This window comes from Podarcis raffonei, chromosome 15 (assembly GCF_027172205.1).
Source record: "Podarcis raffonei isolate rPodRaf1 chromosome 15, rPodRaf1.pri, whole genome shotgun sequence".
Taxonomy (NCBI): domain Eukaryota; kingdom Metazoa; phylum Chordata; class Lepidosauria; order Squamata; family Lacertidae; genus Podarcis; species Podarcis raffonei.
In genome coordinates, this window is record NC_070616.1 from 43,436,267 (window position 1) to 43,456,097 (window position 19,831).

General features: G+C 42.7%; 1 protein-coding gene across 2 annotated transcripts in view; it reads right to left on the reverse strand.

Moving 5' to 3' along the window:
* Positions 1 to 8,304: 8,304 nt before the first annotated feature.
* Positions 8,305 to 19,831, reverse strand: part of SLC39A14 (solute carrier family 39 member 14) — a 31,007-nt gene continuing 19,480 nt past the window's right edge. The window contains exons 4-9 of one of the 2 annotated variants that reach the window (XM_053367024.1): positions 19,025 to 19,194; positions 14,598 to 14,720; positions 11,873 to 12,055; positions 11,037 to 11,244; positions 9,468 to 9,652; positions 8,305 to 8,958 (exon numbers count right to left, since the gene is read on the reverse strand). In XM_053367024.1, coding sequence (XP_053222999.1) covers positions 8,812 to 8,958; positions 9,468 to 9,652; positions 11,037 to 11,244; positions 11,873 to 12,055; positions 14,598 to 14,720; positions 19,025 to 19,194 — 1,016 coding nt within the window. In that variant the 3' untranslated portion in view covers positions 8,305 to 8,811. Of the gene's footprint in view, positions 8,959 to 9,467; positions 9,653 to 11,036; positions 11,245 to 11,872; positions 12,056 to 14,597; positions 14,721 to 16,403; positions 16,574 to 19,024; positions 19,195 to 19,831 lie in introns of both variants that reach the window. The other variant, XM_053367023.1, reaches the window with a different exon arrangement.

Here is a 19,831-nt window from a genome sequence, read left to right on the forward strand (position 1 = left end):
AAATCTAGAAATATCTCTCTGCCACTTCTTGAAACAGTCCATTTTATCCAAAATTTGCAATGTTTGAAACAAAAACAGCATTCTTGGCAATACATTCATTTTTATCGCAGCAATTCGGCCTAGCAGTGATAACTTCAAATTCGACCATATTTCTAAATCCTTTTTCACCTCCATCCAACATTTTCCATAATTATCTTTAAATAAATTCAAATTCTTGGCAGTCATATTAACCCCTAGGTATTTCACTTTCTTAACCAGTGCTAATCCTGTCTCTTTCTGAAACCTCTCTCTCTCAATCGCTGTTAGATTTTTCTCTAGAACCTTAGTTTTCATCTTGTTCAACTTAAATCCTGCCACCTGACCAAATTCTTGAATCAGTTCCAATACTCTTTTAGTACTAGATTTTGGCTCCTGTAATGTCAATACTAAATCATCAGCAAATGCTTTCAATTTGTACTGTTTAGCTCCGACTTGTATCCCTTTAACCAATTGGTCCCTTCTAATCAAATTTAAGAGAACCTCCAGGACCGATATAAAAAGCAATGGGGAAATTGGGCAGCCTTGTTGTGTTCCTTTCTCTATCTTGAATTTTTCCGCCACTATATTATTGACAATTAATTTAGCCTTTTGTTCTGAATAAATTGCACCTATACCATTTCCAAAGCCCTGACCAACTGTAAATTCTTCTTCATAAAACTCCAAGAAATATTGTCAAAAGCTTTCTCCGCGTCCACAAATATAAAAACTGCTTTAGTGTTAATATTCACTTGTAATTTTTCTAAAATGTTAATTATATTTCTCGTATTGTCAGACAGGTGTCTACCCGGGAGAAAGCCCGCTTGATCTCTATGTATCTCTTCTACTAGTACCTTTTTTAGTCTTTTAGCCAAAATATCTGCAAAAATTTTATAATCCACATTAAGCAAAGATATGGGGCGGTAATTCTTAAGCTGTGTCTTCTCGGACTCTGTTTTCGGTATAAGTGTAATATAGGCTTCCTTCCACGACTCTGGTGCTTTTTCCCATTCCAATATTTCGTTGCAAACTTCCTTTAAAGGTTGTATTAGCCATTCTTTCAAGGATCTATAATATCTTGAGGTCAAGCCATCCGGCCCTGGAGATTTACCCAGTTGCATGTTCTGAATGGCACCTTCAGACATTTTATTTCTAATGCACATGCTTGTATGTGATACTATGGGCCCATGTAGTGTATTTCATATATTGCAGCTAGCAAGGTTCATTTTGAGTTTTTGGCAACATGGCCTAGGGTACTCTGCTAGTCGTAGAGCACTTGCTTTGCATGCAACAGGTGCCATGTTTAGTCCTTAGCATCCCCAGGTAGGGCTGGAAAGGACTCCTGCCTGAATCCCTGAAAAGCCACTGCCAGTTAATGTAGACATTGCTGAGATGAATCAATACCTGGCTCTGAAATGTTCCTCCAAAACATCCCAGGTGATCTCAAGGTGTTGTGTGCCTCCAACTCCAATCAGCACCAGAGTAGCATGGCCTAGGGTGGTGGTGTTTAGTCATGTCTGACTCTTCGTGACCCCATGGACTAGAGCACGCCAAGGCACTCCTGTCTTCCACTGCCTCCCGCAGTTTGGTCAGACTCATGGTGGTAGCTTTGAGAACACTGTCCCACCATCTCATACTCTGTCGTCCCCTTCTTCTTGTGCCCTCAACCTTTCCCAACATCAGGGTCTTTTCCAGGGAGTCTTCTCTTCTCATGAGGTGGCCAAAGTATTGGAGCCTTAGCTTCAGGATCTGTCCTTCCAGTGAGCACTCAGGGCTGATTTCCTTAAGAATGGATAGGTTTGATCTTCTTGCATGGGACTCTCCTTCAGCACCATAATTCAAAAGCATCAATTCTTTAGCGACCAGCCTTCTTTATGGTCCAGCTCTCACTTCCATACATCACTGCTGGGAAAACCATACTTTTAACTATACGGACCTTTGTCGGCAAGGTGATGTCTCTGCTTCTTAAGATGCTGTCTAGGTTTGTCACCGCTTTTCTCCCAAGAAGCAGGCATCTTTTAATTTCGTGGCTGCTGTCACCATCTGCAGTGATCATGGAGCCCAAGAAAGTAAAATCTCTCACTGCTTCCATTTCTTCTCTTTCTATTTGCCAGGAGGTGATGGGACCTGTGGCTGTGATCTTACTTTTTTTGATGTTGAGCTTCAAACCATATTTTGCGCTCTCCTCTTTCACCCTCATTAAAAGGTTCTTTAATCCCTCCTCACTTTCTGCCATCAAGGTTGTGTCATCTGCATACCTGAGGTTGTTGATATTTCTTCCGGCAATCTTAATTCCGGCTTGGGATTCATCCAGTCCAGCCTTTCGCATGATGAATTCTGCATATAAGTTAAATAAGCAGGGAGACAATATACAGCCTTGTTGTACTCCTGTCCCAATTTTGAACCAATCAGTTGTTCCATATCCAGTTCTAACTGTAGCTTCTTGTCCCACATAGAGATTACTCAGGAGACAGATGAGGTGATCAGGCACTCCCATTTCTTTAAGAACTTGCCATAGTTTGCTGTGGTCAACACAGTCAAAGGCTTTTGCATAGTCAATGAAGCAGAAGATGTCTTTCTGGAACTCTCTAGCTTTCTCCATAATCCAGCGCATGTTTGCAATTTGGTCTCTGGTTCCTCTGCCCCTTCGAAATCCAGCTTGCACTTCTGGGAGTTCTCGGTCCACATACTGCTTGAGCCTGCCTTGTAGAATTTTAAGCATAACCTTGCTAGGGTGTGAAATGAGTGCAATTGTGCGGTAGTTGGAGCATTCTTTGGCACTTCCCTTCTTTGAGATGTAGACTGATCTTCTCCAATCCTCTGGCCACTGCTGAGTTTTCCAAACTTGCTGGCATATTGAGTGTAGCACCTTAACAGCATCATCGTTTAAAATTTTAAATAGTTCACTGGAATACCATCACTTCCACTGGCCTTGTTATTAGCAGTGCTTTCTAAGGCCAATTTGACCTCTCTCTCCAGGAGTGATGGGAGTCTTCTTTATTTAGACAATTTCTGTTCTGCTTAATCTATAAAAGTGGTACACAGCAAACTGAAAGCAACAACAAATGTTACAACTATACACAACTATTAATACAAATTAATAAGTAATAAATGCGGATATAAATTCCTTCTTCTGACACATTTCCCTTTTCCATATCACCCATCTAGCCTGGCTTCAACCCAGGGCCCAAACGAATTCAGATCTCTCTCTCTCCCCCCCCCCTCTCTCTCACACACACACGCAAATCCCGCCCTGAAATCTCACAACAGACTGGGTTCCTGGAACTACTGATACCACTCTAGTCTTTCACTCTCTAAGATGGAAGCAAGAGCATGTTTAGACCAGGCCCCATGTCCATTGTAAGAACAGGGGCAATACTAGTACAAAAGAGCATTCCTCTTACTATCTGAAATGCTGGACAGTATTTGCTGGTTCCACTATATTGATGTAGCAGTTACCTGAAAATCTGGAAGCATCCTTAGAACAAGCAATTGCTATTCAGTGTAATACTCTACCATCTGTTCAATATATAAAATACATGACACAAGTGTGCACATAAACAGCAATTCATGCTCTAAGGACATGGATTTTAAGACACAGTCATTGCCGCCATCTTTTGTTTAAACCATAGTACTACAACCAAAGCCAATTTCCTTATGGGCAGTAAATAACTAATAATAAAGGCTGCAGAAATGGACTATTAAAGTTCTACCACTTTGTACACTCAGGTAATGCAAGACTGCTTGCTTCAGCACACTGGTTCCCTGTCAGTTTCTGAGCTCAGTTCAAAGCGCTGGTGGTTAGGAACATTGAAAGCCGACTTACACTAGGTCTTAGAAAGTAGTCCATCTAGCCTAGTATTGTCTACACTGATTGGCAGTGACTCTACAGGGCCTGAGGCAAGGGTAGTGATGCGTGGAACAATCTATTTCCAGTTAATTGCAGTTCTGAATGTGCTCGTAAGTCCATTCAGCCCTGTTTCCACATTAATCTGCAATGTTTTTTAAAAATCCATCCCCAAAAATGCATTTGTGAACTTATTTTATCTCAAAAGATGCATTTTGACACATTCTTTGAGCTGAAAACTGCATTGCAAGATTTAGAGAAGTAAGAAATCTGAAAGATAACTATGTTTTGGCCTGCACATTAGGAGGCACGGGTCAAAGTCTTTTCTGCATTGCTGTGGGTTGGACTAGATGACCCTTGGGGTCCCTTCCAACTCGAAGATTGTATGATTCTATGAAAACCAGTTAATACTAGAATTTACAAAGACCTAATTCCTTAAGCCCCTCTAGGTAAAGGTCTTTGTCATCGGACCATTTTGACTGGAGTTTTGAAGTGTTGAGCCTGGTATATGTGATATACATGGCATCAGCTATGGTCCCCTCCACAATTCAGTACTGCAGTTGGATAATACTCCCAGCAGCAATCTGCATGCCCACCACGGTCACCATCCAAGGCTTGCCTGTGTGTGTTCCTACCTTCTGAAGCAAGTAGCAGCAGGGGAGACAGCTTTTTCCATTTGATGTCCTACTTTTGGAATACCCTCCCCAAAGAGGCTCACCTCTTCTTCAGTACCATTCAGACACCTTTTTATTCTCCCAGACTTTTAAGATCTTATTTTGCCCTTTAAAACCACTGTAACATTTTCTGCTATTCCTGGCTGTCTTCTGCCATTTTATTAAATGATTTTGTTTTATTATTAGCCTTCCTGAGAATGTTTGTGCCAAAAATAAATAAATGTGAAATTAAAGAAACCCTTCAGGGAACTTGTTCATCACCAAATGCAACTTTCTAAATCTATTCTCTCAAGTGGGTATCTACAGGAATATTTTCCTCATTGTTCAGTAACAAAGCTGGGAAAATATTTTACATTTACAGGGACCAGAATCATCATTTTTAGGTGTCTAGGTAACAAAACACCAATGACTTTCTTCCAGGCTTCTCCTCTGAGTATCTAAGGGGGGGGGGAGCACACTTCACAATATCATTACAGAATATAGTTTATTTATGGAATTTACAAATAACTTTACAAGTCATGTGTCATAAGTTATGTTCTTTGTTTCCACAAACTTTCTTACAACTCCTGAGTTATTCAAATACTGAGATGGGAAAATTATGTCAGAAAACCAAGCACATTAAAGAAACAAATACAAGTTGAAGTTTGGTCAGTTTTGCTTTCTCTCCTCTCAAAACCTTTCCCCTCAAAGGTCAAATTATTCTGGCATAACCTACAGACATGGTACCTTCTCTTTCCATTCTTCAAAATTACATGTACAATAATGGCATCCACAGCCTCCTTAAGGTCCGTAGGAGTTAAGGCTGCAGTTCTACACACACTTCCCTGAGAGCAGGCCCTACTGAACTCAGGAGGACCAACTTCTGAGGATCCAGCTGCACATGATCTCATAATTACTTTCATATACTGTTCCAGCTGTCAAGAGTAGACCAACACCCCTTTGCTACAAAATGAATTTAATTAGCTCCACACAGAAAGTAGGCTAGAGGCTACAGAAACAACTGAATTAAACAGCGAAAAGTTGCTGCAAAGGGGAATCTATTATTGTTGAGATGAAGATACTGGACAGAGATCCTATCCAGATTAAATACTGGACTGATCTCGGGAGGAACCTTAACATACATACTATTGCATTTAGGGATGCCAAAACTATCTTAATGGCTAGAAAATCACCTCCCTGCTACTAGTCTGAAAAAACTGTTGTATCTGTTCAAAGCAGTTAATTCCTGGATGAAAACCATGAAGAAAGATGTTGGAATGATCACTTCAGACCTCATAAATTTGCTGTCAAGTAAGAAAATAGGGGACTGTAAAGTGGGTACTGGGCAATTCATTTCTGACTTTTTAAGGAACAAAGGGTGACCTTCATTTTGGTCTGATTTTTTTTAATGTACCACGGAGGGGAGGAGTCAAACCCCACCAGGAGGTTTGAATGAGCGTTTCCCTGTTCACAGTGACTCACACAGACAAGTCAAAACTAAAAAGTGATGATCAAAAAGATTTTATCCTATAACAATCATAAATATATATAAGGTGCCTTAGAAATAATAATGTGGCAGCAATAAGGGGAAAATGGTGATTATTGAATTAAATGGAACTAATGGATTGCTGAATGAAACGTTGCTAATGCCTTTTAGCAACGCAAGATGGTTCAAGACATAATGACTATTTGATCATGCAGGTATATTGTAAAGTTCTGTTCTACATCTATTTTTTTCAAAGTATCCACAAGAGTCACAGCAGAGTAGTAAACATTACTTTCTTTGTGCAGGAAAGTGTAACTCATTATTATATTACGGCCAGTTGTCCTAATAAAAAAATGAATACACAATGCCTCTAAAAGCTAATGCAGCATTATGCAATAGAACTCCATGGGGAAACTCAAATTGGTGCCCCCCTAACTATGACAATAAGCAATGCCCCAGCAAATGCTCTCCACATTGTGCTATCATGGGCCTCAACTTTTAGGCATGCTCCAAGTTTGAACAGCAATTTTAACCAATAGTTACATTTGCAGAATCACAAAAAGTACTGCAAAAACATCAAAATTATAATGTTTTTTTTTGGGGGGGGCGAGCTTGCTTATGATGTTTCTAACATCAGTCCTATTTTTCCCCTGCCCCACCCATGTGGGCCTTAAGAGCCCTATAACAGAAAGAGGGAATCTACCCCTCTTCTCCAAGCTCATTGGCACAAACAACAAACCAAGAGCTATTAAGCCCTAAGAAGCAGCCTTCAAAACATGGTGGGTGTTTGAGCCCTCATCACAGCCGAGCGATCAAAAGGCCGGGGGTGGGGAGAGAGACATCCTCAGCAGTCACTTCCCCCCTCTGCCCAATGACAGTGCAAATTATTCTGCCTGCCGGTTAGAACTGCCAAGCCTGGTTGGCATAGTAAACCCACCCCTTACTGGAAATGCAAAAGCTATATTCTACCCATGGATCATGTCCCAATCTTGCATGACTATTGGTAACGCTTACTATCTTCTAATCAATTTGCATTTTACTTGGAAAGAGGAGGAGTTTGTTAGACCTCAGAATAGTATAAAGGTGTTTCAGTTTCTTGATTCATGGGTAAGAAGGAAGAGGTCCAATCCAAATTCCTCTTCCCTGGCAGCCACAGGAATGTCCTTCTGCACAAATGATTGGAAGCTTCTCAAGAGCCTTACAATGAGAGAAAGCATGTAAGCAAATTTGAGCATCATATTAAGGGCTCTTGAGAAGCTTCCAATCATTTGTGCAGAAGGACATTCCTGTGGCTGCCAGGGAAGAGGAATTTGGATTTGCCACCCCAAGCACCACAATATATTGGGCCTGGTGGGTGTGGAATCCAGCCCCAATACAGCCTTTCCATAATAGGGGAACATATTGGAAGTGATCCAACTGTTTTCTGCATCTCAAACCCCTTTCAGAGGAAAAGAGAGAGGACAACATTCATTCCGTTACGCATCAAGACAGGGTGATACAGAGGCATTGCCCCAAAAGATTAAAAACTCTAAGAGTCATACCAAGGAATGGCTGTTCTCTGCTAAAGAACTAGGCTTTCCTTTTGGTGATGAGACACACTCACAAATTCTCAAAGAGAATTTGTGAGGTGGAAAATTTACTACACTTAAGCTGAAGGGCTTGATATTATCAATATGATAATCATACTTTGGTTCACCTAGTGACTCTGGGAAAGTCTAATCATGGAGGAAAGCTCCCTAAGACCCCCTCTCCAAATCTGGGGTTCACTTTCATAGACTGCTCCAAGGCCTTCACATCAACCAGAGGATGCAAATCAACTGCTTTATGTCTCAGTCATTGCTGGGCATAAATGCACTCACCCCGGCCACATTTGCCCCGCAGAAGCTCACCTTCAAGAGAAGCAACTCAGTGGGCTAACAGAAGGAAGACAGACTAGATTAAGAGGAAGGTTGATCTTGCCCCACAGTGTCCAAGGAAAAGGGGCACTCTTAAAAACATAGCGGAGGGAGTTAAGAAGGACTCCTAAACCAGGGGGACAGTCATTCATATGTCCCTAACAGTTTACAACTAACGCTGCTACCTGATTAAAGAAATCTAAGGTCAGTCATACGAACCTTACTCATATTGCATAATTTGTATGAAGCATAGTATTTTAGAATAAAAATATTCTTACATGTTTAGATCATACATGCACGCTCCATGGCAAGCACATTCTCTCCCTCCCTCTCGCTCTCTCTCAAATGCCTTCTCTAAGAGGATACTTGTCACCCATTATTTTTGTAAGTTCTTGTATTATTTATTTTATCTGAAGTCTGGAGCCATATTACCCTTTTTAAAATTGAGCCATCTTTTAAACCTAACCAACTAACCAATTGACTAAGCATCAATACTCCATTTAAAACTCTAATCTACTAACTTCAAGCAATTTGGGCATGTGGAGGTGGGAAGAGCTCTCTGCTATCAAAACCACACTGCCACAGACCTGTGTACACAGCAGTCTGTTGTCAGCCCAAGAATGATGGGGTATTTGAACCCCTCTGGTTGAGTCCCCTAAGGAGGTAAAAAGAAGCTAGAAGCTTTCCTCCACCTCCAGAGTTCTTCAGAAGATGAAGGAGGGAATGCTGTTGCGGCACAATAAAGTGGTCCTTAGGTCACTTAACCCAACAGTGGGGAGTTTCATCAGTCACTGCAAGTCAACCAGGAAGGAATCCATGAAGCAGGCTTAATCAAAGTGCCTCTTTTTGTAATTTTTGGAGAAGATTCTGTGCTTTACACAGTCCATACACCTTCCATTAGTAAGATGCATGTCTCTATCCAAGCTGGATTTGACCCGAGTACATGGTAAGCAGCACCATGATGGTGAATCCTGTCAGCAGTCCTGCGTTCTGGATGGCAAAGGCAATCAGAGCACCACCACTCCTTTCATCCTCTCGGCTGACTTCATTCATCTCTGGGAACTATTGGGAGAAGAAAGAAATTACATTTAGTTCTGTAGCAAACACAAAGCCATATCTTCCAAGAGGCTATACAGTATTTCCTACCAGATATAAAAACTTAATTTTATGCAGGACCAAGTCTTTTCAAGAGAGAGAGCTCCAATCTATCCAACTTTTATTGTGACTGAGGATTGGAACCTAAATTACCCATGACTAATCTGATTCGAATTCAACCTAGCCACAAATTTAGCTGGATTGAGGCTCACCACCAACAAGATACAACTCTGCATTCTGGTAGTTTCAAAATTAGTCAGAGAGATGTATTACAGAAAATGTGGACACCCACATGCCATTTAATTCCTAACACAGCTAGAGCTCCTATGCTTGTCTGCCTGCCATCTGAAGGGAAGAACACAACATTTTGAAACTGCAGGCACATTTGGTCCAACTGTGGTGGAAGACCACACAGTATTTGATCAGGGATGAATCAAGATTCCTTTGAACAGGAAAGTACCAAACTGAGGACTTACCATATCAGCCAATGCAATGTAGAGAAACATTCCACCAGCTAAAGCAAAGATCCAGTTGGCAGAGAAGTGGCTGCCCGCCAATATCCCAAAGGCTAGTCCCACATAGCAGCAGCAAGCAGAGATGAAGTTGAAGAACAGCGCTTGCTGGATGGACATTCCAGAATTCAGCAGAATGACAAAGTCACCTGCACAACCAAGGGCAATGGGAAGGAAGTGAAAAAGGAGAGATTGCATCAGGTCAGTGGGATCAAAGTTTAATCAGATTCCTGTTCAATCAACAATAGCATTTTGCAAATCAAAAATATTTGTTTGATATACTTTCTCAGGTTTATGGTGATGCACAAAAGTGTTGGTTAAGCATTAAACCCTAATGACTCTATATACGATATACAGTTCAGACACCTCAAATTCACTAAAGCACTTCAACCACCTCCTTCAACTAGATCACCAGATAACCTTGGGGGGGTAACTACCTGGAAGGCTTGCAAAGAGAGCTGTAGTCTCCCAAGTCCCATTAAAACTCAGTGCTTGCATGGCCAACAGAAGCATTGCTGACCACTCTAACAATCCTCCAAGCACCTGACTGGTCCGGTTTAATCCTCCTTTCAACGGATCGGTTCACAGTGGGATACAAGTACATAAAACTAGTTTCTAGCAAAGCCTTCACAAACGTGGCCCATGCTGATGGGAGTGGCAGGTGCCAGGTGGGTGAAGGCTGTTCAAACACTACCATGAATTCCTTGTGGCCCGCCAGAGAAAGGAGATGCCTGAAGGCCACATTCATTTTCTCTACACTTGGAGAAAATAACAAGGTTCCTGCAGTGTTGTGGTAAGTTAAGCCTGCTTCCCCATAGCATTCTGGCACATGGTTAATAGGAGCTCCAGCATCCTTTGACAGCACACAGAATTTCACTGCGCCCTCCACCCAAATAATCTGCCCACAAAGCCATTTGTGCCTGAGGGTAAGTGACTTGTTTCAACTAACCTTATTCTGAGACAAGTGTGGGCTTCTGCTTGTGTGACTTGTTAACTGAATCTGGCCCACACTTCTGTATCTTTTGTTCCCCTGCCCCCTCTGACCCATCTGCTACAGATATTAAGCTACTAACTAACTGTTCAAGGGACTTCCGCCACCCAACACTAAATTAAGTGATTCCTGGGTCACAACCCTCAATAGCCCTACTCTGCAACCTCCTTATTAATTTACTTCAGGTATTTATATCCTGTTTAATACTCAGAATAAGGTGTATTTAAAAAATACAAAGAATAAGAACAATTGAAAGTTATCCCAGAATCAGAAAGCTACCTTAAAATGCCACCTGAAGCAGGAAAGTCATTGTCAAGAGCCTGAAGTTCAGCAGGGAGGGAGGGAGGGAGGGAGGGAGGGAGGGAGTCCCACAGGGCTGGGCCCAGCCATCCCTCTGAAGCATGGAGAAAGTGCTCCCACCTGCACCTCTGTTTAGAAAAGGCTGCATACATGGTTTTGTCCTGTAGACATCAAGAGAATTTCCAGACACCACACTCCTGGCATTTGCTTCAGTCCTATCTCAGAGTTTGAGGAGCACATACCTAGCTCATGAGGAAATTCTTCACAGAGAATGGCCACAGAAGTGCTTATCCCCTGAAAGACGGACACAGTGAAGGAGGCACCAATGGCCAAGCCGTCAATGAAATTGTGGAGGCCGTCACTCAGGGTGATCATCCAAGCCAAGGTGCCAATGTCAGAGTAGCGCACGCCCTTCAGCCAATAGCAAGTGCTTTGAGAAGCCTGGAGGTCCTGAAAAGGCAGCAGATCAGTGCTTGAAATTAAGAGTTCTCCCATCAACTCCTGCAGTACAAGAGCACACTTGCATGGAGCCTGCATCATGCAATGTGTACACACTGCCACCTAGTGCCTACAACTGGAGATACAAAAGCACACTGATGCTTTGGGAAATGTGGAGCAGAGCAAGGAATTTAAAGTAGCAATGTCCTAACCAACAAAACGTGAAATGTAAACAGACTTCCAACGTTGCCTCATCTCACCTCCCCACTCTACCCAAGCAAGCTGTCTGCCTGACAATTTTGTGGTATCAGGTTTGCTGCTATTTTCCATGTTCTGCCAGTACATCAGTGCAAACCACCCACCTATGATTGTGCCAATATCCATCTGCTTCTGCAGAAATAAGTCATCAGACGTCAGGAGCTGTCACAGCACACTGCACACTGGTTATGAAAGCAGAAGATGTTATGTCTGCATGGGCCAAAGGCAGACTCCCTCGACCCTTTCCCAACAAAAGCAGACTAAGATACATACGAGGTGCTTTACCTTGGATCAGTCTTCCCATTAAGTCTATTTCTTGCAAACTAAGACAACTTATCTCCAGCAGGGCTGGAAGCAATACATTATAGGTATAGGTAGGTACCTGAACAGACAAGGAGCCAACAATCTTCTCATCAACAGATGGATTCTTGCATTCCAGGTCACTATTCTTGTTAGGGATTATGTGATCCAAGTCACCATTCTGCAGTTTTTCAGTGACCCCCTCCTCTTGGTCTTTTTTGGAAGGAAGGGTCTCAGTGCTGTAGTGGCTGTGCCCATGATGACTCTGGGGGATACAAAGATGGAAGAACTGAAGGGGGGAGAGAGACTTTCTGTTCCTCATCAGGCAATGGCGTTTCCACCTGTCTTGACCCCCCACCCAGCCCTTCCCAGGCTATGACTTTGAGGACAGCAGCTGGGAAGAGAGGAGTTCAGGGATATTTTTAAAAAATAGTTTTATAAGTTGTGTGTCTTTGTTTCTCAGTCTGATCCTTTTGGATGGTCTTGTATGTTTTGTGGTATTTTATGCAATGTGAATTGCTGCTATTTTTATTGATTATAGATTGGTAATTCTTTATTGGAGTTGATAAGTGTGAACTGTTTAATTATTATTTGCTGGTGTTTAATTTTACTGTTTACTATAAGATTCTGATGCATTGTTGAATGTTGCTTTGTTTGATGTACATTATTAAAGTTATTGTGACTTTTATATTGGATCAGATTGTTACTATTAATGTTTGATGTTGTTGTGTTGGAAGCCACCCAGAATGGCTGGGGCAAGCCAGCCAGATCAGCAAGTAACCTTTCACCCCACACTGCTCCAACACAGCTTAGGGTATACTCCCCACTGTCAGCTGCTTCAGTTCCTCACATTAAATTTTACTGGCTTTTCACCAGTAAGGCACCAACCACCACACTTCTTTATAATTCTTTAGTAACTTTCTGAATTCCACAACACTTATCTGCAAGTTTTATGATCTCACAGTTCACAGACACCACAATATAGTATTTTTAGGGTAGTTCACTGCTGACTTCTCTATCATGAAAAGTAACTCTCTGTGCCTACTGATTCATAAAAGAGCTTTCCATTTAGTATGTTAGCTATGTAGGCTATAAAAAGCCTTTTTTCAACTGGAATCAGTTGTATCAACTTTAATTTGCATCTATATAGGAACCTTCCATGACATGACCCTGTTTATGAGATATGCTTTCTCATTGCAATATCCTTGTTGACTGTTCCATACATTATCAGTTAACATTAAAGCAGCTGAGCAAACTACCCTAACTCAAATGTTCTACAGTTGTTTTGAATCTGCTATTATGGGCACCAAATGTTTGAAAGTCCAAGGACTGAACCGAAAGGCCTGGAAGACCACTGAACAAGGCTGCGTGCATGAGAAGGAAGTGAACAGGAAGGGAAGTGGTTAGGAACTGGATTGTCTCTAAACCGTTTATAGTGTTTTATTTTACACTATCGTTTTGACAGACTTGAATGGTACTAAAAGGAAGCCTCTCTGGAATACCTTTGGAGGCTTTTGTAAAGATTGCTATTACTGCCATTAGCGAGGATGGCAGAGGGGTGCTATATATGCATTCTTTCAGAGCTCTGTTTGTCCTGGTGACTTACTATTTAACATTTAAAATTGTAGCTGGCCATGTGGGTCCATTAGGTCAAAATAAAATAAAATCCAGAATAGTAAAGGTATGGTAATGTTTTTTTCTTAGCATCAACCAAAATGTCAGAACACTGTGAGCAAGCTTGCAAGTCCCTTGGAACTCTGTATCAGGCTTGATGTTAAACAAAGTACTGGGGGTAAGGGGAGGAGAAAAGGCTAGGCATTATGATGGCGCTACAAAGTCTGAAGGGTTTTTTTAGCACTCTAAAGATGGAAAGGAAGAGCAGATGTAGTTGGAATAGCCTCAATAGATGCAAGACAGATTGCAGGATGGACTCTGGGCTTCTGAGACTAAGAAGCAGTAACATTTATTCTCCAATCTAGATCCCTTGAGAGCTAGAGATGAGAATCAGTGGACGATGGCAGGATGAGGCAGAGACTCTCACCTGACCTGGTTGCTGCTGCATACTGGGACAGAGAGAAGTGAGGTGCTGGCGAGCTCACATGGTGGCAGGAGCGCTCGATAGGCTCTGCTAGCGCATGCGTATTGTGCTGACCTTGCTGTCGTCTTGCCTCTCTTGGCATCCAGCCATGATGCAGGCAACTGTAAGTTAGGTGAGTGCCGCTGCCTCACCCTGCTGTCTGCTATTGGTCAGAAGCAGAGAGAAGCATGGCATCCTACTAGTTTGGGTGTGGGTTCACATTATCTGCAAATGCTCTGGAGGAATCAGCATTGGCAAATAAGCTTCCCTGAAAACAGCTGGCTGCAAACAGTGCCCTGAAATATGTAGCCGTGAGAGAGTACTGGATATATTCTGGCACACACATAGTGACAGCCAACAGGCCTGGCTGCTGCCCCACACAAAACCAGGGTACTCTCAAAAATGCATCACCAAATAGTTGGAGGTGCAGGGTTGGTACTAGATCCATCAGGGCTCTTCAACAGGCAGGTCAATGTGGAAAAGAGTTTCACTGCATATAAAAGTTTGCAAACTACCATCTTAAACTGCTGATTCTCTGGAAAGAATTCTGCTTCTAATATATTTAAAGGGAAAACTACTGTCTTATTTTCTTTAGCTTTCTGTCCCTCAAAATTATGACATTGTTATATCTGATGCCAAACAATATTCAAATATTTGTTTAAAAGAAAAGTAATGGGAAATTTGCACCAGAAGTAGTTCTCATCAGCAAGTGTTTTTGTTCCTCCCTCACCGTGTCTTTCTGCTTGAGAAGCATCTTCAATATTTTCTCTGTGAAAAAGAACAAGTAAAAGCCCCCAAAGACAACAGCAGATTTGGAGACATAATCATCTTCCCGAGGATTGAATCCAAAGGCCTGTGGAGTAGGGGCAAGAAAAGGTAAGTGAAAAGTATACTTAAATAACAGCACATTTATGCAGTTTACATTGCCTCCCACCTGTTTCAATCTAAGAGAAGGCCTAAGAGGAAGTAAAAAGCTGCAGAGCACAGGAATTTATCACTTGACCTACAGAAGTATATCTTGATGGCAGCTGGCTGCTCCCTGAATTCACATTATGGCAGCAATAAACCTGTGTCGCGGCTGTGCCAAGTGAGATGTGGGTTCACACTGCTGAATGCTTCTCCACAGGCACATGTTCCTTTCGTATAGAAACCATGTTTGACAGAAGTCAGCAAGGCTAGAAACTTGCTGTTTGATTGGCTAGTTTTCTATATGTGGTGCATTAAAAAAATGTAGTAGTATTCAGCCATGTAAATCCACATCTGCAAAGTGGTGCAACTCAGGCCTAAGTTTTACCACTTCCTGAAGCAGAAGATCATCTGAGCAGAGCTCATTTGTATCTCACCTGGTGTAAGAACAAGAGGGATTCTACTATGACCCATTGATTCATTGACTTGCCTCCTATGACTCAGACCTTCTTATAGTTTTTTCTTATTGTGTGAAGGCCACTTTCCCGCCCCTTTCTAGATAAGATATGCTCCTTTGTCTCAAACACTTTCATTACAAAGGAAAACTTCCCAAGAACATACCGTTGAACGTTGAAGTTAGTCAGGTATTTTATGAGGAGGAAACGAGCACCACAAAGGCACCGTGCAACCACCAATGGCTTCTCACTTTCCTGTCTAGCTCCTAAACCATAACTAGACCCTCACACACAACTACCTTCTTCGACCATCACCCACCCCTTACTTTGGCTTAGGATTAGGATTTGCAGTCCTTTTCCATTTTCCATTCTTCATGTTGTCTTTTCCTTCAGCCTGTTTCCTTAGGACAATGCAACCTGCTCTTCTCCTATTCCCCCCCCCCTTATTCTGTTTTTACCTTGATTGCTCTGCTCACCCTTCTATTCTCTGCCTCCCAGCTTGCAAGCCAGGGACCAGCACCCAGCTCTTTATATTGGCTATGGAAGCACTGTGAGGCTCCAAACCCCATGGCTTCCCCCACAGCTTCGTTTCTAGCCTGCCTCCCCCTGCATCGGATGGCACCACCCAGGAAGCAGCACTGAGGACAGCTGCAATCTCCACATGCTCCTGACAGCAGGTGTCATCTGTGAGGCCTTATGTGCTAGCACAGGAGCCTTGTCTTTAAAGGCATGAGATTGACAAAGACCTCTCAGCATGGGACTGCCATTATCTTAACTGGCCCTTGCTTTCAGACTGTTACAGTCAGGTGCGAGTTAGCTTCCAAGCCGTTTTTAACTTCTTCTGACATTGTAATACTGAAGCAGGTGTAGCCAGCTCAGTTTCCCTCCAGGCGCTGCTGCACTGCAATGTCCGTCAGCCCAGGCCAGCAGAGCCAACAGTCGGGGATAAGGGGAGTTAGATTTCAACATTCTCTGGAGAGCAGCACGCTGGCCACCACTACTCTAAAGAGTGAAAACCCAAGGAAATGCCCCACTAAGTTTTTCAAGTGCCAAACAGTTCACAACTCATCCGAGACTAATACCACCAGCACAATATCACTTTTCTACTAGAATTCCTCTCACCACAGATGACACAAAAACAGCCACACAAGGAAGGCCAAGAGGCCTAGTCATACCTCAGGAATGAGCTGGAAGAGGGCATTGGAGTAGAGAGTACCAATCGCCAGAGCTATGAAGTAGAGGAGCAGTCGCTTGTAAAAGGTCTTCTTCATGAAAGGCACCACACTGGCTCCAACCAGGGAGCAGAGGGAGATGACAGTCACACAGAGGAAACCATAACCCCAGACTGCGGCGTGAATGCCAGCCCCCCGCCCCCCGTGAAATCACAGGTGGGATGAATGCCATGGAAGTCAGGACACAGGAATACGCAGAAATGAATTTAAATCACAGAGAGAGGAGAGAGGGTGGGAGGGAGAGAGGAGACTTTCATTAGTGATTGATGTTTAATTGGATATGGCTTTAAGCATGCTGGGAGTACCTGGTGTACTCTGGCTCTGGAACTCCAGCAAAGACAATTGTGCACCTCCAATAGGTGGTAGTTTCATCATGGGACAATTGCACCCATATGAGATATGGAGGAGACCAGTCCCTTCACAAGCAAGGTGGAGACTTCCGCTTTCTATAGAGTGGGATCTCTCCATATCTCATGTATTCTGTAGACAGTCCTGCTACAAATGGCCTCTATAAATGCACATTAGTTTGTACATAAGTTTGTAATTCCATTCAAGCCGTCCCTAAGTGATGCTTCAGATCACAACTGTAAGACGTCCATACCATAGCTGACGAGAGCATTTAACATCCCTAGCTCTCCAGACTGTTGGTGGGGGTGTCCAGTCACGTTTCCCCTCTTTTTTCTAGCACAGGGACAATGGCAGAGTTCCAGTGTCATGAAGAGCACCTGTTTTACTCTCAGCATCCTACACCCCCCACCATCATGGTCTGTTGCCTGGCCAGAGTGAACAGTTACTTGCCTGTACATATGATACGCATGTGGCCATACCTACCTAGCAGATGGGCATCTGTAGAATTACAGAGTCTCTGCTGCCCAACTACAGAAAGTCCCCAAAGTCCAACTAAGTGAGTGATGCAATTGCACACCAGTTGTTCTTCCAGGGCAGGCAACTTAACCATGGAGGTGAAGCATATACAGTAATTTCTGTTACAGTTTGATCACAAATATAGTTTTGTTTTCAAGCAACAAATTCCTTCCCCCTCATCAGATGCACAGTTTTGGAGCTGAAAATACCATAAATTCAAGAGGGAATACAGTACGTCATGCCTTGGACAGGCAGTAAATTAGCTATACAACATAGGAGCTTCAAAAATTCTGGATAGTATTGCTAAGATTTGTGACCTTAGCCTTTTTCAATGGAAGAAGCCAGTTGGTGAGGTGGCCAGGACAGACAGCAAAGGTGGTCCTGGGTTCAAAGGATGGCTCTTTCATACCATGGACAAACCAATGTCTTATTTCAGCCCACAATTTTAGAAGTTTGCGGAACTGCAAAAACTGTGCCCCAAATGTTTGCCACAATATGCAAAGTCAAAATGGAAGACAAAAACAGAGCAAGTGAAGGAGACAAGGGTTACAAACTCCAAAATCAGGAAGTAGAGTGTTCTTGTTTGTATTTAAGCAGCCCCAGAACATGCAATTCAAACAAAATTATGTCAAGATTAAATCTGGCAAAGTCCAACACTGCTCAAGAAACCTCTTCTTTTGTTGTTGGTAAAATCAGATCAATTATTGAAAGAGAAGCCAAGAAAAAACATAAAAGATCTTTCTCCAGAATATTGGTGTTCCTCTGCAAAACAGTCTCTGAAGCTGACAGCCACACTTTCCCCCCTACCCACTCTCATTCATCAGGCCAGTGAATGAACTTGACTACTGGAAGGACTCAGCCTACAGAAACAGTCCACACAGAGATCCAGATTAATGTATACCTCTTCCTCTAGGTCACTCTAGGCAACATCTACTTTAGCTGGCTAGGTTTAGGTAAAGGGTACTATTTCCCATTCTTTCAGTGAAGTTGCTCTCACAACGTTCCCAAAGAAATATTGTGCTAGTTAGCAGATATGACCAAAAAACCCAACATTCCTTTTCACACTTTTGCACAACTGAAGAAACCTCTCACTAAAAGCACAATCAACCCCTTTCCATCAATGATGGAATGGAAGTCAAGAGGCAAAATCCTCCCAGCGCTGGCAACACCCACAAGGTGCACTTTAAAGTCACACTGCTGCTTTGGATGACTGTGAATGGCAAGAAACAAGGACTAGGAGAGTGGTGCTAAGCTTCTGCCCTTGAAATGAGGAAACATGAATTATGGCTCAAGAAAATTCCCAAGATGTGCTCTGAGCAAGCACAGAATTCATGTATGTGCCTACACAGGGACCATGCAGGAGAATTTGCTCTTTTTCTCTCAGCTGATCTTAGGAAGCTTCCTGATGCTCAGAGGAGAAAAGGTCATCCTCAAAAGGAATCCCTGGGCAGGGCAAGCTTCCCCCTCTCTAAACCAGGCATCCCCAACCTTCAGCCCTCCAGATGTTTTGGGGCTACAATTCCCATCATCCCTGACCACTGGTCCTGTTAGCTAGGGATCATGGGAGTTGTAGGCCAAAACATCTGGAGAACCGCAGGTTGGGGATGCCTGCTCTAAACTGTGAGCAGCCTATTAGCAGAGAACTTAGTGACAGGAAAAGTAGATTGTGACTCAATCCATGTATCTGTGTCTTACTGCACCTCTGGGATCAGCTGGAACAGTGCGTTAGAGAACAATGTCCCGATGGAGAGCGCGATGAAATACGTTAGGATTCGGGTGAAAAAGACCTTCTTGGTGCAGGGCACGATGAAGACGCCAAGTAGGGAGGCCAGGTTAATCAGTGAAACACTGAGAAATCCAAAGCCCCAGACTGTGAAACAAATAGAAAGGAGGGCCAGTTTACCCAAATAATTGAAAACAGGAAGGGGCCTCTATAGACAGCCAAAGCTGGGAAGGCTGAAGTTGATCTTACTGGAAATAAGGTTTTATTGCAATTCTCTAGGAGTTTAAGATGTACAGCACCAGGATAGCCAGAAGACAGAAGCGCAGCCTCTGAGTTCTTCTCAAACTTGGTACTGAGAGCTATACTCAATACCAACTCAATATCAGGATCTATTAAGAAACTGAAAACATGATGTAGAGGCAGCAGGAATTGTGATTTAGGATTTCAGGTAGCTTAAAAATATTACAATTTGATACAAAACAAGGTTTATAAGACAAAAACTGAACAGAGTATGCTGCCATTCAGGTTACACCAGTGAGGAATTTGCTTAGATTACCCAGGATGTTGCCAGTTGAAACTTGCCATCACTCACTGACTGGCAAAAAGAGATTTAGATTAACCATTTTTAAAGCTCCTTAGATAAAACGTGTACAATCTATGTTGCTCATTAACTGCAGACCCAAATTTTCTGGCTTCAGGCAACGTCTGTGAACAACACAAAGAAAGCTGAAAAGAATAATCATATTACATTAATCTCACTTCCTTATTTCTGGAATGTCAACAA